We start from the raw sequence: 24,868 nt of genomic DNA on the forward strand, positions 1-24,868 counted from the left end.
GGCAAGACACGATTGCAAGAGGGACTTTGCCTAACAATTGCAATCAGTGTAACCTGGCTTATTGTACCCTCAATGAATCCCCAACAATAAAAATAAATAAATAAATAAAAAGTCCTCTTGGGGGCGGCGCCTGTGGCTCAGTGAGTAGGGCGCCGGCCCCATATGCCGAGGGTGGTGGATTCAAACCCAGCCCCGGCCAAACTGCAACAAAGAAATAGCCATGCGTTGCGGGCGCCTGTAGTCCCACCTACTCGGGAGGCCGAGGCAAGAGAATCGCGTAAGCCCAAGAGTTAGAGGTTGCTGTGAGCCGTGTGACGCCATGGCACTCTACCCAAGGGCGGTACAGTGAGACTGTCTCTACAAAAAAAAAAAAAAAAGTCCTCTTGGAAAAACTGGTGTAGTATCTGACCTACAGAGTTCCAATCCTTGTAGGTAAGGGTAGAGTCTTCCTTTTAGGTCCAGAAACCTTAGGATATTTTAGAGATCTCAAAAAGAGCTGATTTCACCCAAATTTACAGATACTAGTTTCTGAGCCTAAGGATATTTTTAAACATCCAATCTGAGGGGCGGCGCCTGTGGCTCAGTCGGTAAGGCGCCGGCCCCATATACTGAGGGTGGCGGGTTCAAACCCGGCCTCGGCTGAACTGCAACCAAAAAATAGCTGGGCGTTGTGGCGGGCGCCTGTAGTCCCAGCTACTCGGGAGGCTGAGGCAAGAGAATCGCTTAAGCCCAGGAGTTGGAGGTTGCTGTGAGCTGTGTGATGCCACGGCACTCTACCGAGGGCCATAAAGTGAGACTCTGTCTCTACAAAAAAAAAAAACAAAAAACAAAAAAATCCAATCTGAGGTTCCTTGCGAAAACTTCTAGCAAAGTCAACTTAAAAAAAACCATATGTAGGGTGGCGCCTGTGGCTCAAGGAGTAGGGCGCCGGTCCCATATGCCGGAGGTGGCGGGTTCAAACCCAGCCCCGGCCAAAAAACCACAAAAAAAAAAAAAAAAAACATATGTGTAGACTGTTGGTAGGAAAACAATTAGTATAACTTGTACGGAAATTAGTATGGAGATTTCTCAAAGAACTGGAAGTATATATGCCATGACATCCTTCAACCTCACTGCTAGATACCTAGCCAAAGGAAAAGAAATCATACTATCAAAATAACACTTGGCCTCGTATGTTTATCACATAGCACAATTCACAACAGCAAAGATATGAAATCAACCTAAATGCCCATCGACAAATGAGTGGATAAAAAAATGTGACTGTATACTACATACCATGGACTACTCACCCATAAGAATGAAATCATGTCTTTTACAGCAACATGAAAAGCACTGGAGGTCATCGTCTTAAGTGAATTAACTCAAGAACAAATAAATAATGGGTACATATTCTCTCTCAGGAGTTGGAGCAATGGCTGCATAAGAACACACAGAACGCTGTAATGGGCATTGGTGACTCAAAAGCGGGGAGGATGAGAAATGTGAGAGATGAAAACTTACCAATTGGATACAACAGACACTATCTGGGTGATAGGTACACATAAAGTCCAGCCTTCACCACTACACAATATATACATTTAATGGAATTTAACTTGTACCTCCTAAATCTATTGAAAGAGACGCCAGTGGCACCGGGCAGCAGCTGTGAGGAGCGCTAGCCTGGCCAGTGCGCCAATACACACCCCAGAAGCCAGAGAGGCAGGGTCTGACTCTGGGCCTGACTAGAAGCCGTTCCGTGCCCATAAGCCCAGGAAGCCCAGAACTCAGGAACCCAGGAACCAGGGAACCCCGGAAGATGGAAAGGCAGGGACTGGCTGGAGGCCACTGCATGCCACATCGAGTAGCTGACTTCCAGACGCCATTTTGGTCCATTTGAGGCACTGCAGTGGTGAAGGAGTAGGAGCCAGAGTCAGGAGGAAGCAGCCAAAGAGTTGTGAGAGAATAGCCGCAGCCATAATGTTGGCTCTAGCAACCAGAACCGGGGCATGGAGGCTCACAACATCCTTAGCAAATGGGATTCAGTGTTAGGATTTGGAACAGGAAAGAAAGTGAAGCTTCCAGGACCAGCACCCTACAAGCCAAATGTTTATGATTTCAAAACCACATACGAGCAGATATACAATGATCTTGTTAGGAAAGACGAAGATTTATACAGAAAGAATGGAATTTTGCATATGCTGGCCAGAAATAAGAGAATCAAGCCTCAGCCAGAGAAGTTCCAGAACTGTAAAGATCCATTTGATCTGATCCTCACTTGTAAAGAAAGAGTCTATGACCAGGCAGTAGAAGATCTGAATCCAGAGAACATATGATCTGCAAGCCAGTCCATGTGGTTAATGTAGAAATCCCAGATAATGCAGAAGAGGCCACTCTGGGAGCGTTAGTAATTTGTGAGCTATGCCAGTGCATCCAGCACACGGAAGACATGGAGAATGAGATCGATGAGCTGCTGCAGAAGTTGGAGAAAAAAAGTGGTAGGACCTTCCTGCAAACAGTGTGTTTCTACTGATGCCTGTATCTACCCACCCTCCAGAAGCTGCCCATCTGATATTTTAGTATTCTGCTGGTGGAAGAGTGTTACCCAATTGACTGTACATATAAAATGAGAAGATACACACGAATGCTAGTTTAAAAGCAATCAACTTTTTGTGTCCCACTTATGAGTAGGATATTGAATATCTTTAACCAAAAAAGAAAAAAAAAAGTTTCTAGTACATTTCTCTCAACATCCCTGTGTCCTCAGCTGTGCCAGCCTTTGCCTTCCCTCTGCCTCTAACTGGCTGGACTTTACAGATACTTGAATAAAGCAACCAGTGTCACGTTCTTAGGAAAGAACTTGGGATTTTCCAATAAGTAAAATGTTTCTAGTCAAAAAATCTATAGAAATTAAATAAATAAACATTTTTAAAAGACCTATATGTTAAATTGTCATCTTTATTGTAACTCTGTAAATAATCACACCATATGTACTAAGACCAGCATTATCTCATTTTTCTATCAAGAATATTTGAAGAGGCTGGACACCCATAGTACAGTGATTACACCGAAACTGGCAAGTTCGAACCTGGCGGAGGCCAGCTAAACAATAATGACAAATGCAACAAAAAATAGCTGGGCATTGTGGCAAGTGCCTGTAGTCCCTGCTACTTGGGAGCCTGAGGCAAGAGAATAGCTTAAGCCCAAGAGTTTGAGGTTCTTGTGAGCTGTGACACCACAGCATGCTACCGAGGGTGGCATAGTAAGACTCTGTCTCAAAAAAAAAAAAAAAAAAAAAAAACAAATAGCCGGGCGTTGTGGCAGGCTCCAGTAGACTCAGCTACTCGGGAGGCTGAGGCAAAGGAATAGCTTAAGCCCAAGAGTTTGAGATTTCTGTGAGCTGTGATACCATGGCACTCTACCCAGGGCAATGTAGTGAGACTCTGTCTCAAAAAAAAAAAAAAAACCTAAGGACAGAAAAATCACTAATGTTATGGTAAGCCATATTAAAAAAAAAAAAAAGAATATTTCAAGAATATTTTGACTTTGATATTAATTTTTTTTGAAACAGTTTCACTTTCTCACCCTCTGTAGAGTGCTCCGGCATCACTCTTGAGAATTGCTTGAGGTAGCTCACAGCAACCTCAAGCAATTCTCTTGCCTCAGCCTCCCAAGTAGCTGGGACTACAGGTGCCCGGCTATTTTAAGAGACAGGGTCCCACTCTTGCTCAGGCTGGTCTTGAACCTGTAAGCTCAGGGTAATCCATCCACCTTGGCCTCCCAGAGTGCTAGGATTATAGGTGTGAGCCCCCATGCCCGGCCCATCTTTGATGATTAATTTTAATAAAAAGATAATTTTGTTGTGTTTCACTAGAAAACCTAGAAAACCATGCATTGTCTATAGCACACCCTTTTTTTTTTTTGCAGTTTTTGGCCTGGGCTGGATTTGAACCCGTCACCTCCGGCATATGGGGCTGGCGCCCTACTCCATTGAGCCACAGGCACCACCCTAGCACACCCTTTTCATTATCAGTGTTTTCTCCTTTTTTTTTTACACTTCTTTTTCTTTTTTTTGACAGGGGGAGGGTTTGAACCCGCCACCTCTGGTACATGGGGCCGGCACCCTACTCTTTGAGCCACAGGTGCCACCCTATTTTCCCCTATTCTTTGAGATATTTTCACCTCCTGTTGATTGTGGGTAACTAATGAGTGTGCAGACTTACCTGGTTGAAATTTAATTCACCTTCTCCAGTTTCCTGTCAAAAAAACAATTTGGGTCCTTATCTGTTAATTGGACTAGATCCTGTTACTTTGTCCAAATTATACATACTTACTAAATTTTCTTTTCTTCCCATTTCCTTTAATATCTAGCTGCAATCCACCAAACTAACACTTTCGGTTTTCCCCTTCCCATCTGACATTGAGTCACAAAGAACTAAAACTTGAATGCCCAGATTCCTATAGGAAATCCAGATTGCCTTTTGTTTGCTCTTTTCCTCAATATCTAAAAAAAATAAGCTGGGTGCAGTGGCTCACACCTGTAATCCTAGCACTTTGGGAGGCCGAGGCAAGTAGATCGCCTGAGCTCAGGAATTCAAGACCACCCTGAGCAAGAGCGAGACCCTGTCTCTACTAAAAAATAGAAAAACTAGCAGGGCATTGTGGGGTACCTGTAGTCCCAACTACTTGAGAAGCTGAGACAAGAAGATCACTGAAAGCCAGGATTTAGAAGTTGCCATGGCTAGTGAGAGTCTGACTCAAAAAAAAAAAAAAAAAAAAATTAGAAAGTATCACAAGAATGGAAAAGCATGTGTCCAATGTACTCAATACTAACATGAAACCAGTAGATGATCTAATACATGTCCACATAACAGAAAAAGTCAATTCCGCTCAAGCTGGGGGGAGGGGAAATGAGGGAGAGGAGATGGGAGGGGAGGAGGATTGGTGTGTTCTCATTTAATAGGCATAATGTGGATATATAGATACACCTCTTGGGTGGGGGACACAACTACAAGGGGGACTCTATCTACCTAACAAATGCAAACATTATAACCTAGTTGCACCCTCACAATAACCTGAAAAATAAAAAAAAAGATCTGAAAAACTATCTGTGAACTGAAGTCTAACAACTTGATATAAACCTCCAAGGACACAACACCACAGCAGACCATGTGTAGGGCTAGAATCTCCTCCAAAAGCCATTGCCTGAACTAAGGAAGTCTGGCAAAATATTCAGTTCATGCATGATCCTATACAAGATAACCAAGGTTGTGGCTGTTAACCATGAACACTTACATTCCAGCTCGTAAGATTCAAGAAACTCCATGAAAAGTGCTGCCTGGGCGGTGTCTGTGGCTCAGTGAGTAGGGCGTTGGCCTCATATACCGAGGGTGGCAGGTTTGAACCTGGCCCCAGCCAAACTGCAAAAAAATAGCCAGGCGTCGTGGCGGGCACCTGTAGTCTCAGCTACTCGGGAGGCTGAAGCAAGAGAACCACCTAAGCCCAAGAGCTGGAAGTTGCTGTGAGCTGTGACCCCATAGTGCTCTACCGAGGGTGATAAAGTGAGACTGTCTCTGAAAAAAAAAAAAAAGTGCTGCCTAACCAAAAGACTTCCCTCCACCAACCTCATGAAAATCACTGGACATTCAGGATTCAACTCCTGACTCTTTAACACAATCTTTTATATTAATATTTACCTACTTAACTTTTGCCATACTTTCTTTAAGATGCCTCATCTCCAGAACCATACAACTAACTATTGCCATTATCTCCCAACAGACAGTTGAACTAATTTTGAAACAACACTAACAAGAGTCCTCAATAGGCTGATTTTTCTTAGACGTTTTATAATCCCACTCAAGAGGTTTATGGCCTGCTATAAAATTGTTCAGCATTGAATTAATATTCACATTGAACAAAACACACAGGAGGGAGGTAGATCTGACAAAATGAACTTTATGTGAACCCTCACCTCCCAGAAAACAGTAATAGGTGCCTGATGGAACTTTCTATCAACACGTTTGACTTTACAGCAATCTTTATGGTCCACAAAATAGTTTCTGCAAGTATAGTAGGATGACTGGAGTGGACACATAATTTACAGTCTGAGATTTAGAAACACTGCTTTTCTATCCCCAAGCATAAAAAAAATCCTGCTAAAACCTGATGGATGCCACCTTCTAGAAAAGATACAGAAAACAAAATGTACACAATAATGGACTGTTATCAGAGTTCACCTGATAGATACCCCCATTCTTGTGATGACAAGACTGAAATTCGGGGTTAAAATAGACTTTCCAAAGCACCTCCACAAAATAATCCCCCATGTTTTTAAGATTAAGGAAATATGCCTGAGTTTTACTCAATGATTTCTTCCCATCTGTATATTACTCCCAATAAGCTGCAGGATATTATCGAAATTCTTTAATTAGGTATCCGAGGCTTTTCACTATCTAAACCAGTGTCACAAACCCCATTGGCTGGCTATATTGGGCCAATAGGTTTTCTTTGGCCTGCATCTGGATATTTCCTTCTGGTGAAAAATCAGATATTCTGGCAACGTTGGATGGATCCACACTTTCAGATGGCAACAATCGCTGGAGCCCATTCAAGGATGCTGCTTTTAGATGGAGCATGCCCTTTTCTGTTTGCAACAAACTTACCACCATTACTAAGTCATTCCATTTTAATTGCCATTCTATATCTAGCTAAGTTTGCTTATTTTCATCACCTGTCTAAAACTCTAATTTAGTCCTTAAAAACCTTTCCTAGCTTCTCTCTAAATCTGCTCCATTCTTTCCAGTCACATTTAATCACTTCCACTTTCAAGAAAAATAATCTCATTCTCTTCACATGTGCCTTTCTATATTTGTTTTCTCTGTCTTTCTTTTCCTAAGTCTCACTCATTAATCAGAAACACAACTCAGATCAGGACCAGAATAGCAGGCAAGAGAGGCATCTGGACTGCAAACTTTAAGGAGGCATATTAACTCTCAGGCGTGAATGTGCACCTGTGCTAACCTGAGAGTGAATTGTCTCCTTAAATCTGAGCCCAAGCCATCTCACTTGCCTTACCCTAGCCCTTTACCATGCCTCTAAATAGACACAAATATCCCAGTCTGAACCGGGCATGTAGTAGTAAGCATAGCAAGCACTATGCTTACCTCTAACGTAGGACTTACCACATTTGTGTTGCAATCATCTGTTTATTTATCTTTCTCCTTCTGGAGACTATGAGCTTTTTGAAGGCAAGGGCATGTGTCCTCTGTTTCTGAATCCCCAGACTATGGAATTTAGTGGACACTCTCCAAGTATTTACTTATAAACAAACATACATATCAGAAATAAGCAGATTTTCTGAACCCTGTAAGAGAAGCATTCATTATTCTTCCTAGCTCTTGGTAGTGTGATCACATAGGAAGTCACTTGCCTATCTGTAGTTCTTCTTAAAACTTACATGAACAGAAGCTCTGTGAGGACAGACATTATAGCAGATGCTCAATAAAATTTTACTGGATCAATTGGGCTTTAGAAGACACAGAGTCTAGGAGTAAACACGGTACCATCTGGCTGTTTAAGACCTTCAGCAATCACTTATCCCTCTGAATCTTTTTGCCTATTTGTTGAATTGAATTAGTTTAGTATTTTCTCTCTCCCTCCCCCCATATTTTCATTCTTCAAGCAAATTCTCACATAGGAGCTGGATGAGAGACACTAAGAACCACACTTTGAAAAAATGTGAGACTTGTCCTACGGTTCCAAAATGTTCTCCAATGTTATGATGACTATGTAGAAATCAGGACCCTGGGCTTACACTACAGAGATTCTGATTCTTCTGCTCGAAGACAGGTCCTCTAGATTAACAAGATGCCCTTGTGATTCTGCTATGATGCTACATGAGAAATAACTGAAGTACTCTATTTAATGTCCTTGCCAATACTGGCATTTTATGACTCTACATTTTCTTTCTGTTAATTCGGGAAACACAATTTCAAATAAACACCATTTTCCACAAATTAGCTTCTGCCGTGTTCCCAGTACAATCAATAACAATTATGAGTTATTGGCAGCACCTGTGTCTCAGTGGATAGTGCACCAACCACATACACCCAGGCTGGCAGGTTTGAACCCAGCCCAGGCCAGTTAAAACAACAATGACAACTACAGCAAAAAAACAGCCAGGCATTGTGGCAGGCGCCTGTAGTCCCAGCTACTTGGGAGTCTGAGGCAAGAGAATCACTTGAGCCCAAGAGTTTGAGGTTGCTGTGAGCTGTGATGTGACAGTACTCCACCCAGGGTGACAGCTTGAGACTCTGTCTCAAAAAAAAAAAAAAAATTATAAGTTATTGACCACCAATTACATGCCAGACACAAGCTAAATGATTTACATACAATCTCTGATATATGTATTACCTGATTCCTCCTCACAACCTTCTGAGCTAGATTATACTCCACAACTTTACAGATGAGGACAGAGGCTCAAAAAGCTCAAGTAATGTTGCCAAGATCCCATAGCTATAGAATAAAACTCATATCTGAAGCAGACACAAGACCACCTAAACACCTGGGATTACCAGAGGTAGACATAAGGCCAGGAAATGCCAATGGAAACACAGATGTATTGTACTAAAGCAGTGACAAATGACATGGTCAGGTCAGTGAGACACTGCCTCCCACTTCTCCCTGTTTTACAGACTTTTCGAAGTAGATCCTAGAGCTGATCGTCAGAGGAAGAAACTCCTCAGAGAAGACTCAGGCTTTCACCATGTGCCCTAGGAATCATTGTCATCTCTGCTAGATAACTGATACCTATAATAGGGTCAATGCTAAGTTATTTCTTGGAACCATAATGAAAAATCCATTATGGAAAGATCCTCTGCAAATGTAATGTGAAATCCAAAAGTACAACCCCAAATTTCATCCAATTGTAATTTTGCCAATCTCTCCATTGTAACAGAAGATACTACGACTCAGGGCCAGTAGTTTTTGCAACTGGGGGGCATGGCATACTCTGCTGTCTCAGCTTCCAAAGCTACTGCTCTTTGCACCAATAGCCTCCCAGTAGGGTCCCCAAGACTTCTTCTCAAAGCCTCCAAAGAGCTTCAGCCACAGCTGTTGGAGAACTGACTCTTCCTCTCATTACCACCATAAATCACAGCTTTCAAAATGACAGATTCGATGAGGACAATAATCATGGCAGGCCAATGAATTTTCACAACCTCTCTTCAGTCTCCATTAATAAAAGTCAATTCATTGAGTCAGCATCCTTCAGAACAATGGAGTGTGGAGTATAATCTAGCTTCAGAACAATGGTCAAAGCTTCTGGAGTTGGCAAGCAAATGGTCATTGAATTAAATAATCATTGTAAATCACACATTAAAAAGCAAAAATGTCACAGCCATCCCAGATACCCACAGAAACCTGGCAGCACCAGGGAGTCATTTCTATTTTGCTTTGTAAATCATTATGCTCAGCTCAAACACCCACATTTCCCTGCATAGCATAGCACTAGTTGACACTTTGTGGTTATGTTTATGTGGTGAGGGAGCTAAAACACAATGTTCAACATAAAGGATAATATGGGAAAGTTCTCAGCTGTTGGTTGTCTTTGGGGAAAAAATGGACACCTGTTCAAAATCAAACATTTCCAAGAGAAAAGGAAAGCATTTATGGAATTCTATGTGCCATTTATTTCCTAATCTTCAAAGTCACCAATTAATAGGCAAGTAGCAGTTATTTCAAGAAAGAAGTACAAAGAAGTCAAAGCTTGTATTAACACTAAAGGTGAAAAAAGTAACACTTATTTAGACACTGTGCACACTTAGCATCAATTATCTAACCTCTATTTTAGAAGATGAGAAAAATTAGAAGTGAAGTCACTGGCGAAGGTTACAAAGCTAATATGTTGTAGAGACAGGATTCAAACTTAGACTATTTCATTCCCATAGTATTAACTTTTAACATGCCTTTGGACAAAGATAGATTTGCAGGAGTAAAACAAAATTGAATAATAAAGAAATAATCAAAACACAAATATCTGCCTCACTAGTTACACAGATATTTACCCAAAACACTCATCAATCTTAATTTCATAAAAATACTCATTGCAGTAGTATTTACAGCAGTGACAAATTGGAAATAAGCTAAATTTCCAATGTTCATTAAGTTCCAAGTAACTTATACCTGCTACAATAATAAAATACAAATGCATCCATTATTCATTCATTTAGCAAAAATCTATTGAACATCTACTACATGCTGAGAGAACCAGACCTACGCCATCTTAAGGATTCAGCCATTTTGGCTTCTGTCAGCCATTTTGTCCAAAACTGATGAGTCACTGTGAACGGTTTTCCACCTTGAGTCATCAGCATCTAATCAGAAACTGCCTTCTGGAGTGGGCCATATGGCAGGACCAGTAGCAGCCAATCCAGAAGCGGCCCATTTGTTTAACTTGTATACGCCTACTTTGCTGTGCTATACTATAAAAACATCCCTGTTACAAAGCTCAGGGCTCCTGTCTCGGATCTGTTGCAGCAGAGTCCCTGGGAGCCCAAGTTCGAACTTGCAATAAAAGGCCCTTTTGCATCGGACTCAGCTCCCTGGTGGTCTTTGTGGGGGATTTCGAGATCTGGGCACAACAATGCCAGGCATTCCTTTACATGCTTGGGAAATAGCAGTGGACAAAACAATGCCTTCCATCACCCCCATGAAAAAATTTTAAATAACATAGAAAAATTCTTATGATAAAATGTTAGGCTAAAAAGAAGAAATTATGTATTTACTATGGACTAAACTACATACAAAGGAAAACAAATACATGTAAAGGAAAATATGTCCAATACACATCTTCTGTTCAGAAATATAAGCACAGCCAATATATAATTTTATATCTTTATGCATAATTCACATTATTACACTAGCGATTAGTAATAATAATACATTTTTATATTTTAGTTCTGGGCTTTATAAATATACATGAGTTCCTAATTTGTTCCAGTAACATTAAATCACACATAATAGTTATGTAATTCAATGTTCTCAACCAGGAAATGCTTTAAACTAACTCTTTAACTCAAAAGTCAGCAAACTTTTTCTTAAATGGCCTGAAGGTATATATTTTAGGTTTGAGTGCCATCCAGTTTCTGTCACTACTACTCAGTGCTGCTGTGATGCCACAGAAACATCCATAGACAATACTTAAATGAATAAGAGTAGCTATGTAACAACAAAATTTTATATACTAAAGCAGGTCATGGACTGGATTTGGCCCAAATGCCATAGTTTGTTAACCCCTGCTTTAACTTCACAACAACTAATACAAACACAAAATTCTTTTTACTTCCACTGTTCAACCTCCTCTTTCAACATACTTGAAATATCAGAGAGGAAATATCCTGTCCAAGATTATACAGCTAAAAGTGAGCTATTAAGTCCAATTCCCAAAGAGCTGGAAAATCTCCTATTACCTAAAAAAACTGTACATATAAATGCTAATTTTAAACTTCCTGGGGGAATTTGTTCCTTAGAAGAATTTTACTCCAAATCATTTTGCAAAATAAACAAAAACAAAATCACTCTTGGTTAGGTGCAATGACTCATGCCATACTCTGGGAGACAGAGGCAGGTGGGTTTCTTGAGCTCAAGAGTTAGAGACCAGCCTGAGCAACTCTGAGACCCCATCTCTAAAAATAGCTGAGCATTGTGACAGGCGCCTGTAGTCCCAGCTACACGGGAGGCTGAGGCAAGAGGATGGCTTCAGCCCAAGAGTTTGAAGTTGCTGTGAGCTATGATGACACCACAGCACTCTACCCAGGGTGACAGAGTGAGACTCTGTCTCAAAAAAAATAAAAAATGCTCTTTAACTTATCCTTTACAAAAATATCTATTTTCATGTATTTTATGCTTTAAAGAAAAGTTCCTCAGCATACAGTCTGAATCAAAGGCCTGAGTGGAAGTTTAAGAGATATTTTTTTTTTCCCCAAGAAGAGATAAATTTTTTATTGCCTTTTTTTTTTTAAACAGAGTCTCACTATGTGGCCCTCGGTAGAGTGCCGTGGCGTCACATCTCACAGCAACCTCCAACTCCTGGGCTTAGGTGATTCTCTTGCCTCAGCCTCCAGAGTAGCTGGGACTACAGGCGCCAGCCACAACGCCCAGCTCTTCTTATTGCTCTTGTGTGAGGGAGGCATGGAACAGACAAGGCTTCCTGAGCAGCCTTCCAGAGGCTCGGCACTGAACCATAAGGGATGCCCCAATACTCTGTACCCACAAACAAAAAGACTATATAGTCTCAGGCCTGCCTCAAGGTGCACGTGGTCACATATAGATAGACTTACCGATGTTAATCTCATCATCAGTCAGTGTGTCTCCAATGAAATCAAACTGAAATGACTGCAGCGTCTGGGAAAATTTCTGAACAGCAGTGGAGTAACCTGCAAAGGAAGGGGAACAAGAGAAATGGTCAACACTGCTATCCTTTGACCTATTTTCTATCTTCTATGTTAAAGCAGATAGGAAAAAAGCAAACAGAATTGCTCCCAGAAGGCAGCAACTAGCACTTAACAAAATTAAACAAAATATCAGACTTTCAGTAGAAAAAAGTTTGAACTAAAATCACAAATTAAGTGCAGGCACATTGGCTCACTCCAGTAATCCTAGCACTCTGGGAGGCTGAGGTGGGTGGATCTCTTGAGCTCAGGAGTTCGAAACCAACCTGATCAAAAGTGAGACCCCCGGCTCTACTAAAAATAGAAAAACTATCTGGCACCGTGGAGGGCACCTATAGTCCCAGCTACACAGGAGGCTGAGGCAGGAGGATGGCTTTGAGCACAGAAGTTTGAGGTTACTGTGAGCTGTGATGCCACAGCACCTGGGGCAACAAAGTCAGACTCTGTCTCAAAAACAATACAATGAATAAAATAAAATCACAACTTAAAGGTTAGTGATAAAGTTACTTTTATCCTCCACCCCTCTCCTCTCTGACTTGTTCTACACAAAACCTGGAAACTCTGAAACTATTTAGTTACATTCCTTTAGCATTTACTGAACACTGGTTATGGGCAATAGACTACAGGCTTTCTCACCTCTAACAAAACAAATATCTGCAATCATTCTACAAAAAAAGAATTTGCTCCATTTTGTAAATGTAGAGCTCAAGGTCCCAGAGCTAGCAGGCAAAGCTGGAAATATAAGCCAAGTGGTCTGTCTACTTCTGCAGGGCCCTTTCCATGATAACACAAGTATCACCTAGATGTTTTACATGTTAGCCAGATGACACCATGTCAACCTTCTGGCAAAGTAAGAGATTTAACTTGATATCACAGAATATTTATCAAGAGACCTAAGAAAATAATGAATTTAAAAAATGAGTGTGGGGGCAGTGCCAGTGGCTCAAAGAGTAGGGCGACAGCCCCATATGCCAGAGGTAGTGGGTTCAAACCCAGCCCCGGCCAAAAACCGCAAAAAAAAAAAAAGAGCGTGGCCTGGCTAGGCAAATTCTTTTATTTTTGGTCAATGATTTTCAATTTTAGTATATAAATTTTAATGATGTATAAAATTAAGTCACATTAAACTACATTATTGAGAAGTTACATTTATTGGAAGTTTTGAAAGATTTGCTTCCCCAAAATATCCAGCCAGACTCAAGACTCTTGTTATTCTGAGAATGGTAATCAGACCACCAGCATGAACATCACCTGGCAGATTGAAGGAAATGTACATTTCCAGGCCCCATTCCTTGACCTAATAAATCAGAAACTGCATTTTTATACAAGCCCTAGGGCATTCATGTGCTCTTTAAAATTTTAATAGCACTGTTCTCACCAACTGAGCTAACCCATCTTCTAAGGAAACTTCAACCTTGTTGATTATTTTTGGTTCCCTGTTTCTGTTTCTTTTCTTTCTTTCTTTTTTTCTTTTTTGAGACAGAGTCTCAAGCTGTCGCTCTGGGTAGAGTGCTGTGGCATCACAGCTCACAGCAACCTCAAACTCTTGGGCTTACGAGATTCTCTTGCCTCAGCCTCCCAAGTAGCTAGGACTACAGGCACCCGCCACAGCGCCTGGCTATTTTTCTTTTGCAGTTGTCATTGTTGCTTTAGCTGTCCCTGGCCAGATTCGAACTCACCAGTCTCAGTGTATGTGGCTTGTGCCTTACCCACTGACCTATGGGCACCGACTCTATTTCTTCTTTGATTCCTGGTTTCATCATGATCCTCATCCTCCACCTTCTAATCTATCAGAAACATGGCTTACTGAGCCTGAGTATTTACTCTCAAGCTAAGGTAAATGAAGACAAGGCAAGCAAGAGTACCCATGCTTTCAAATGAAAAGCTATCACAGTTAACCACAAACATAATAACACATATTCAGGCCTTTGTCTGAAACAGATCACATGCCAAGAATATTATTACCATTTTGTCTATGCTCTATTTCCAGAAAAACATATTTTCAGAATTCTGAGTGTTGACTCTTTGAACATACCACTAAAAATAATAATGATAATAATGAAGTTTTTATACAGTTTGGGGACTGACTACAGACCAGGCTATTATGGCCTCTCACAATTTGTACACTGTAGAATCACATTTTCTTCTTCAAATATAAGCCACATAAATGTTTAGAGGAGCGTGCACACCCTACAAGTCCTTCCACAGTTCATCAGCAATAAGAACACAAAACTGACTCCATGTCTGGAAAACAAGCACTTTTCTCTGGCATCCTTGTCTGGCAGTAAAAAAGGGCAAGCCCAGAATTTCTCAACTGTTCTGTAAAATTCAGGGAAATAACTTAAAACATTTATTAAATTGCTCTTCTATACATACCAGTATTATCAAAATTCTATTTGAATCAAGGAAGGTATGGTTACTAATTACTCTTCTTGAATTACCTGAGAATTTTGGCAACCACAAATAATGCAATTTTCAACACTTACATTATTTTGAGAGTGAAAGCACAAAATAAGAAAGGATTTGTATTCAATTCCCATTTTAATTATTTACACCAAACTCTTCTAATCTCTAGACTTCAGGCCTTCAAAACACTACCTCGCATTTTCACAGGGCTTGAAATTTTATGAGGAATTTTCCACAAACATTTAAATTTACTTCTACCAAATACCTGAAGGCAGGAATTGCTATTCTCACCTTAAAGTCCAATAAGAAAATGAGAACTATGTACACAACTCCCATTGAAAAATATGAGCATACGGGCGGCTCCTGTGATTCAATGGGTAAGTCACTGGCCCCACATACAGATTGTGGCGAGTTCAAACCCAGCCCCAGCCAAACCTGCAACAAAAAAATAGCCGGGTGTTGTGGTGGACACCTGTGGTCCCGGCTACTCAGGAGGCTGAGGCAAGAGAATCGCCTAAGCCCAGGAGTTGGAGGTTGCTGTGAGCTCTGACACCTTGGCACTCTACTGAGGGTAACAAAGGGGAAGGGGAGGGAAGGGGAAGGGGAGAAAATATGAGAATGCATAAATTAACGGCTCTTCATGGAAAGAAAAAGTCTCAAGTATTTATTTATAATCTAGGAAATGACAGAAAAACTCTTTGCATTTGCCTAAGACTTTCACATAAATAAGTGGAATAGGTGACTCCTGGCATTTATATGAATACTTATGAGATAAATGAGGTGTGTAACTTCTGGATGCCAATGAATCCACATATAACCTAGAAATGCTTGTCACGTCTGAGGCATTTATTTCCTTATCATACTAAAATTTACTACTTTGCTCTAAACCAAGTGAACAAATCATTTTCTCTTCCCCAGTATTTCCCCATCTCTGTCTGTCATACAACTATCTCAAAATGTTCAGACTACCTTGGAGGTTTTGCTCTCCAGCACCTTCTCATAGATGCATATGCCCTCTATGTTCTTACCTCACCTTTCCCTTATTCATTTGAGAATGTAGCTAGATACAGCCAGATAGTGATTTATAGGCAGTTTGAAGCTTTTGGGGAAAAAGAATATTAACAGGAATAATAAACTAATTAGTTTTTTTAATTTTTTATCACTTTATAACAATTTTATTACATTTTATTATTATCTAGACTCTGAGGTTGTCTGTATCTATTATTTCTGTGTGATAGAAATACTGTATGATAGGGTTCCATTGTCCATTTCATCCCTACTCTACATTCAGTGACTACACGGTGGGAGCTTGAAACCATGATGGAAGGATTTACACCACAGATATTGACAAATGCCACAAATCGGTGTTTCTCGACCCAAAAGAGAGCTGGTTGTTAAACATTTACCAACATGTCACTGGTACCAAAAAACATGAGTTTCCTTCCCCTTAATTTATGTAAAGTGTCCACACAGAATCTGTGACTGTGAATTTTTTTTGCTCTATTTTTTTAATCTTTTTTTAATTAATTTATTTTTATTCTTAAATCATAGCTGTGTACATTAATGCAATCAAGGGGTACAATGTGCTGGTTTCATATATAATCTGAAATATTCTCCTCCAACTGTTTAACATAGCCTTCATGGCATTTTCTTAGTTACTGTATGTAGGCATTTGTATTCTGCATTTAGTAAGTTTTGCCTGTACCCATTCTAAGATGCAACATAGGTGTGGCCCAACCCTCCCTCCATCATAACCTCCCCCCTCCCTTCCCCTGCCTTGGTCCTTTCCCCATAGTCTTGTGCTATAGTTGGGTTATAGCCTTCAGGTGAAAGCTATAATTTAGCTTCATAGTAGAGCTGAGTACATTGGGTATTTTTCCTTCCATTCCTGAGATACTTTGCTAAGAAGAATATGTTCCAGCTCCATCCATGTAAACATGAAAGAGGTAAAGTCTCCATCTTTCTTTAAGGCTGCATAATATTCCATGGTATACATGTACCACAGTTTGCTAGTCCATTCATTGGTCGATGGGCACTTGTGCTTCTTCCATGACTTAGCGATAATGAATTGGGCTGCAATAAACATTCTGGGACAGATGTCTTTGTTATATTGTGAGTTTTGGTCTGCTGGGTATAAACCTAGTAAAGGAATTATAAGATTGAATGGCAGGTCTATTTTTAGGTCTCTATGTATTCTCCAAACATCCTTCCAGAAGGAACGTATTAGTGTGCATTCCCAACAACAGTGTAGAAATGTTCCCTTTTCTCCACATCCATGCCAACATCTCTGGTTTGGGGATTTTGTTATGTGGGCTACTCTTACTGGGGTTAGGTGATATCTCAAAGTAGTTTTGATTTGCATATCTCTGATTATTAAGGATGATGAGCTTTTTTTCATGTGTTTGTAGATCATGCATCTGTCTTCTTCAGAGAAGTTTCTCTTCAAGTCCCTTGCCCACTCTGAGATGGGGTCACGTGTTCTTTTCTTGCTAATACGTTGGAGTTCTCTGTGGATTCTGCTTATAAGACTTTTATTGGAGGTATAACCTGCAAATATTTTCTCCCATGCTGAGGGCTGTCTGCTTGCTTTACTTACTATGTTCTTGGCTGTGCAGAAGCTTTTTAGTTTGATCAGGACCCAGTAGTGTATTTTTGATACTGCTTCAATTGCCTGTGGAGTCCTCCTCATAAAATATTCCCCCAGGCCAATTCCTTTTTTCTGATTCCATAGAAAACGAAGTATTATGTTTTCAAGATCTTTCAAATATGACAATGGAGCTTTAATAGGAATTGCATCAAAATTATATATTGCTTTGGGTAGTATAGACATTGTAACAATGTTGATTCTTCCCAGCCATGAGCATGGTATGTTTTTCCATCTGTTAACATCTTCAGCTATTTCTTTTCTTAAAGTTTCATAGTTCTCTCTGTAGAGATCTTTCACATCCTTTGTTAGGTATACTCCCAAATATTTCATCTTCTTTGGCACTACTGTGAAAGGAATAGACTCCTTGACTGTTTTTTCAGCTTGGCTATTGTTGGTATATAAAAAGGTTACAGATTTATGGGTGTTGATTTTGTAGCCTGAGACATTGCTGTATTCCTTGATCCCTTCGAAAAGTTTTATAGTAAAATCCCTAGTGTTTTCCAGATATACGATCATATCATCTGCGAAGACTGAAAGTTTGATCTCTTCTGACCCTATGTGGATACCCTTGATCACCCTTTCTTCCCTGATTGCAATGGCCAAAACTTCCATTGCAATGTTAAAGAGCAATGGAGACAATGGGCAAACTTGCCTGGTTCCTGATCTAAGTGGAAATTATTTCAATTTAACTCCATTCAATACAATATTGGCTGTGGGTTTGCTGTAGATGGCCTCTATTAGTTTAAGAAATGTCCCTTCTATACCAATTTTCTAAAGTGTTCTCATCATGAAGGGATGCTGGGTATTATCAAAAGTTTTTCTGCATCAATTGAAAGAATCATATGGTCATTATTTTTTAGTTTGTTTATATGCTGAATTACATTTATAGATTTACGTATATTGAACCAGCCTTGAGACCCTGGGATAAATCACACTTGGTCGTGGTGTATAATTTTTTTGATGTGTTGTTGGATTCCTTTTGTTAGGATCTTATTGAGTATTTTAGCATCAGTATTCATTAGTGATATTAGTCTATAATTTTCTTTTCTTGTTGGGTCTTTTCCTGGTTTGGGGATCAAGGTGATGTTTGCTTCGTAGAATGTGTTGGGTAATATTCCTTCTTTTTCTATATTTTGGCAGAGGTTTAGCAATATGGGTACTAGTTCTTCTTTAAAAGTTTTGTAGAATTCTGACGTAAAGACATCTGGTCCTGGGCTTTTCCTTTTAGGGAGATTTTGTATAGTTGATGCCATTTCAGAATAGGCCTGTTCAACATTTCCACTTCTTTCTGGCTAAGTCTTGGTAGGTGGCATACTTCCAGGTATTGGTCAATTTCTTTCAGATTTTCAGATTTATGAGAGTGAAGTTTCTTGTAGTATTTGGTAAGGATTTTTTGAATTTCTGAGGGGTCAGTTCTTATATCATCATTACCATTTCTGATTTATGAAATTAGAGATTTTACTCTTTATTTTCCTGGTTAGGTTTGCCAAAGGTTTATTTATTTTACTAATCTTTTCAAAAAACCAACTTTTGGATTTATTGATCTGTTGTATAATTCTTTTGCTTTCAATTTTGTTTAGTTCTGCTCTGATTTTGCTTTTTTCTTTTCTTCTGCTGGGTTTGGGGTTGGAGTATTCTTCCTTCTCCAGTTGCTTGAGATGTCCCATTAACTTATTAATTTCCTCACTTTCCATTTTCTTGAGGAAGGCTTGCAGTGATATAAATTTCCCTCTTAGGACTGCCTTTGCAGTATCCCAGAGGTTCTGGTAATTCATGTCTTCAGTGTTGTTTTGTTCCAAAAATTTGATGATTTCCTTCTTAATCTCGTCTATAACTTACCTATCCTTCAGCATAAGGTTGTTTAGCTTCCATGTTATTGTATGGGTATGCATATTCCGTTGTTATTTAGTTCAACTGTTCTTCCATTATGGTCTGAGAAGATGAAAGGAATAATTTCTATTTTTTTTTTTTTTTATTTCCTGAGGTTAGATTTGTGGCCTAGGATGTGGTTGATTTTGGAGTATGTTTTGTGGGCTGAAGAGAAGAATGTGTATTCAGTTTTGTTGGGATGAAATGTTCTGTAGATGTCTGTTAAGTCCAGATATTGAATGGTTGAATTTAAATCTAAAGTTTCTTTGTTTAGCTTCTTTTTGAAGGATTTGTCCAGCACTGCCAAAGGGCTGTTAAAATCTCCAACTACTATGGAACTGGAGGAAATTGAGTTGCTCACATCTGTTAGTGTTTCTCTTACAAATTGAGGTGCATTCTGGTTGGGTGCATAAATATTAATAATTGAGATCTCATCATATTAAGTATTACCTTTAACAAATTTGAAGTGTCCATCCTTATCCTTCCTTATTTTGGTTGGTTTAAAGCCTATTGTGTCTGCGAATAGGATTGCAATGCCTTATTTTTTCTGCTGTCCATTTGCCTGGAATATAGATGACCATCCCTTCATCTTGAGTCTATATTTGTCTTTTAATGTAAGATGCAATTCTTGTATGCAGTAGATATCTGGCTTGAGCTTTTGTATCCAGTCAGCCAACCAGTGCCTCTTTAGAGGACAATTTAAACCATTCACATTAATTGAGAATATTGATAAGCCTTTTGAGAGTCCGGTGGACATTTTTAATCCTTTTGCAACTGTGGAAGTTGGAATTTGATCAAAATTTTCTGGGTGGGTTTACTTTTGTGGTGGAGGATTACGCTGGTCTTTATGGAGGGTAGGTCTAAGAATATCCTGGAGAGCTGGTTTAGTTATGGCAAATTTCTTCAACATGTGAATGTCATTGAAGTATTTAATTTCTCCATCATAAAAGAAGCTCAGTTTAGCTGGGTACAGGATCCTTGGTTGAAAGTTATTTTGTTTTAGGAGATTAAAAGTCGATGACCATCCTCTTCTAGATTGAAAGGTTTCAGCAGAGAGATCTTCAGTTATTCTAATATTCTTCCCCTTCTAGGTGATGGTTTTCTTTCGTCTGGCAGCTTTCAGAATTTTCTCCTTCATATTAACTTTAGTGAAATTGATTATGATATGTCTGGGGGATATCTTATTCGGGTTGAGTCGTGCTGGAGTTCTGAAACTGCTATATGAATTTTAGAATCTCTTGGCATGTCTGAAAAGTTCTCCTTCATTATCTCATGAAGAAGAGATTCTGTGCCTTATGAAGCCACTTTGTCGCTTTCAGGGATCCCTATAAGACGAATATTGGTTTTCTTCGAATTATCCCAGAGCTCTCTGAGAGAGTGATCTGTTTTTGCCCTCCATTTCTCTTCCTCTTTGAGAGTTTGGGAGCGTACAAAAGCTTTGTCTTCAATATCAGAAATCCTTTCTTCTGCTTGCTCCATTCTGTTACTGAGGGATTCTACTGTGTTTCTCAGATCTTTGAGGGATGCAACTTCTTGTCTCAATGTGTCAAAATCTTTGGTCATTTCGTCTTTGAATTCGTTGATTTTTTGAGGTATCTTTTGGGTTACTACTTGGAATTCTAATTCTATCTTATTTGCTATCCAGATTCTGAATTCGATTTCTGACATTTCAGCTATTTGTTTGTGCATGGGATCTTGTGCTATGTCTGCCCCATTGATCCTTGGGAGAGTGGATCTACTCTGATTATTCATATTGCCAGAGTTTTTCTGTTGATTTTGCCTCATGATTGTTTTTCACCGTTGCCTCTAGCTGTCCTCAGAGTTGGGGAGGTGTCTCTCCAAGATTAGGTCCCAGCAGGATCACTCTATTGTTGCTTGATCTTTGTAGGGAGTGACCCTGTGTAGTTCCTCTGGGGCTGACCCAGCTAGGGAGTTTTGATTGTGGAAGCAGCTCCGGTGTGTGACACACCCAGATCCAGCAACAGGGCGCGAGGTGGTGTGCACTGTTCTGAGAGTGCCTGGCACTCAGTGACTTTGGCACAGAGAGCCCAAGACTCCATCAGTCTCTCGCTACGATAAGGGCTCTGCACAGAGGCAGGGAGGGCTCCAGAGGGCATGTGGCTACCAGTATTCCTGGCCAGACAAGCGGGCCAGTGTGAAGGCTTGGAGGATACAGGAGGGACGACGCGGGGTTGCGCGGCTCCCGCAGTTTTTGGTCAGGGCATGCAGAAGCCCGGCAGACGTGGGTCATGGGTCCGGGGTCGCGGCACAGCTCTTATGGAGGTCTGGGCGGCGCCAAGCCCAGGAGTTTGAGGTTGCTATGAGCTATGATGCCACAGCACTCTACCGAGGGCAACAACCCAAGGCTCCAGTGTGCCAAAACCTGTCTCACTCTGCCCCTAAAGTTTAAGGCTGTAAGGCAGCTCAGTCCCCACCTTTAGGCTGCTCAATCACTAGGTTACTAGGTCCCGCCTGATACTTGCTCTGGGACCCTGAGGGCGGAGCTTGCCAGGGTAGTTCTCTCACAATGGCTCCCAGCGGCACAGCTCAGCAGCTCAGTCTAGGGCCCTAGACAATGCCCAAGGTTCTCCACACTCCTGCTCAAGCTCTCCCCAAGGCAGTTCAACTGAGTGCCAAGTCCAAAAACACCGAAACAGTTCACAGGTAAGGCCAATCCAGTTGTTAGTCTCACTGCTGCTTGTACTTAGCGTTGCCAGTGGGATTAGGTTGATCAAACACACACAACCACTTGCCAGTTTTCTACTGTTTTTGTCCTCCTCTTGAGGTCCAGAAGTCCCTTGCTGGCTCCATATATCCTCAAAGGGATGATTATAGACAGATCCCACCAGCCAGAGAGGCCTAGAGTCTTATCTCCCCAGACTCACCGTGCCCAGTTGCAGGGTAGCTGTTACTCGGCCACCATCTTGCTCCACATAATTGGTTTTTTAATTAGACAATGATGATGATGAAGAGGAGGGCCCAGATGAGACCCTGTCAGAGAGACAATGAGGTCCGATGGAGATGTTACCGGAGAAGATACATTCACAGCCAGAGCTTTTGATCTTTCCTTTGTTGCTCAAAAATGTACATGTTTTCCAGGGCAGCCTTATGGATTGGGAATACTTCTTTATGATCCTGGTTCTTCCTGTTGTCTTTTAGTCTGAGAAGTTGAAAATGGAGCAACAGGCCAGGCACAATAGCTCACAGTTGTAATCCTAGCATTCTGGGAGACCAGGGTGGGTGAACTGCTTGAGCTTATGAGTTCAAGACCCGCCTGAGCAAAAGGGAGACCCTATCTCTACTAAAAATAGAAAAACTGAGACAAGAGTTGGTTGGAGGTTGCTATGATCTCTGACACCAGGTCACTCTACCCAGGGAGACAGCTTGAGAATGTATCTCAAAAAGGAAATGGAGCAAGAGCAACAACTACAGCAGCAGCAGCAGATTCTTCTAAGGCATGACACAAGGCTGTATGGAGCAATGCCAGGAGCTCTACCTTTACTTCCTGGAATGATCTAGATTGTTACTGCTACATTGGTGGGGAAAATTCGAAATTTAATAGTATTTGAACCGCTAATTATTTGGATTTTTTTTTAAATTTTGGCATATTGATCTATCTAAACCTCGGGGTGAGAAAATTCTCCACACATTGTCTCATGCATAGACTGTCAACTTGCATCTATACCCTGCATGATATCCTTATTTTTCCTCTCCTCATTCTGATACCAGAGTGCAGCCATGCAGATGGTTATTCCAGCTCTAGCCACCCCACTCCTTTCACTAAATTGCTTCTAATTGAAAGATCTCACGATCTCATTGTGGGGTAGGAATTGATACCAGTGGAAGGGATTTATCACTGACCATTAATGACATTTTTTCTTTTTTTTTGCAGTTTCTGGCTGGGGCTGGGTTTGAACCAGCCACCTCCAGCATATGGGGCCAGAGCCCTACCCTTTGAGCCACAGGCACTGCCATAAGGACATTTATTAAAAGAATAATGATGTTTGGGAGGGACATGCACACAATAACAAACAGACAGAAGTCATTTCACCTGTCGTGGAAAGATGTCACAATGAATCACTGTATATGTTGGAGAGGAGGAAGGCCGGCTGCAGCTTCAGCCATAGGATGGGGACTGTGAAGGATAGAGCAGAAGCTCATTTTGTGTGTACATTCTGCCCATTAGACCTGTGTGTGTAAAAATACAAAAAACCAGGGCTCACTTTTTGTATTTAAATATTAAAATCTATTCCAATGAAAAGTGTCAAAAAAAATTGCACATAAGCCTTTCTGAGACATGTTTTCATTTCTACTGGGTAAATGGCATGCAGGTCCGAGAATCCAATGCATGGGTATATATGGCAAATTGATGATTATATGTTTAACTATATGTAAAAAAGTTCCATGCACCACATTTTGCTCCTCAGAGACCATGTACCAACTTCCTGAGCACCTGATGCTACCAGCAACCACCAGAGACCCGGCACTCAGCATGCACCCACCTTCTAAAGCAACCACCCAGCAGTCCCTACCCAAACAAAGCTCCACCTTTGCTTCCAAAAATACCCACAGTCTTGGCTATTGTGTTGGCTCCTTTCTGGTTCCTATAAATTTTAGGATTTTTTAAATAACACTGTAAAAAATTATGTTGGTTTTATTCATTTTTGTTTATCTTTTTGTTTTGGAGACAGACTATTATTCTGTCACCCAAGCTAGAATGCAATGGTATCAGTATAGCACACTACAACCGCAACCAACTGGGCTCAAGTGGTAGTCTTGTCTCAGGCTCCTGAGTAGCATGGATAACAGGTGTGTGCCACCACGCAAGCTAAATTTCTATTTTTAGTAGAGATGGGGTCCCATTCTTGCTTAGGATGCTGTTAACTGCTGGGCTCAATCAATCCACCAACCACGATGTCTCACAGTGCTAGGATTGAGAGGGTGGACCACATGCATCGTTCAGCTGAGCTCTCCTAGAACGACTTGGAAAAATCAAAACCCAGACATACTTAATGCAAGAACCTTACCCAGAGTCATAACTCAGTGAGGACAGCGAGGAGGTGGTGAGCTGGATACAACATATGATCCAGAGCAGTACAAACCTGATGAATTATGGAAGTGATAAAAACCACCTGGCATCAGCAACCTAACCCCACAAAGAGGTGCAGGACTGGAGAAAGCCTTTTCCAGAGCATTTAGTTGTTGGAGGAAGCTGTGCATTGAGTAGAAAGCTTGGAAGAGCAGGCACACTTCACTTGAACAGTACACAGAAATCACATTTCAATCTCAGTTGCAGTGGATTTTCCATAGGTTTGGGAGCTGGCCAGTCAGCCATATTGAAAAGGTCTCAGCAGTCAGAGAGCTGCCATTGTGGTAACACTGCGAGAAACTATTACAAGGGGCATAAATAACAGCAATCTTAATTCCTCCTGCTGGGATGAGAGCTCCACTCTTGGGACAGGCTGAGAGAACCCACACGCCAAGGGCACTGGGGTTGGGGGCACTATGACACTTGCCCCTGAAG

The 24,868-nt window shown here is 40.8% G+C and overlaps 1 protein-coding gene and 1 pseudogene across 2 annotated transcripts in view; one reads left to right on the forward strand and one right to left on the reverse strand.

The window, feature by feature from the left end:
* The window catches only part of OPHN1 (oligophrenin 1), a 721,258-nt gene that overhangs the window by 375,021 nt on the left and 321,369 nt on the right, over positions 1 to 24,868 (reverse strand). For both annotated transcript variants that reach the window (XM_053579945.1, XM_053579942.1), the window contains exon 3: positions 12,315 to 12,410. In XM_053579945.1, coding sequence (XP_053435920.1) covers positions 12,315 to 12,410 — 96 coding nt within the window. The remainder of the gene's footprint in view (positions 1 to 12,314; positions 12,411 to 24,868) is intronic.
* On the forward strand, positions 1,443 to 2,509 carry LOC128577916 (RNA polymerase II subunit A C-terminal domain phosphatase SSU72-like; annotated as a pseudogene).

The sequence above is a fragment of the Nycticebus coucang genome, chromosome X (assembly GCF_027406575.1).
Source record: "Nycticebus coucang isolate mNycCou1 chromosome X, mNycCou1.pri, whole genome shotgun sequence".
In the NCBI taxonomy this organism is placed as follows: domain Eukaryota; kingdom Metazoa; phylum Chordata; class Mammalia; order Primates; family Lorisidae; genus Nycticebus; species Nycticebus coucang.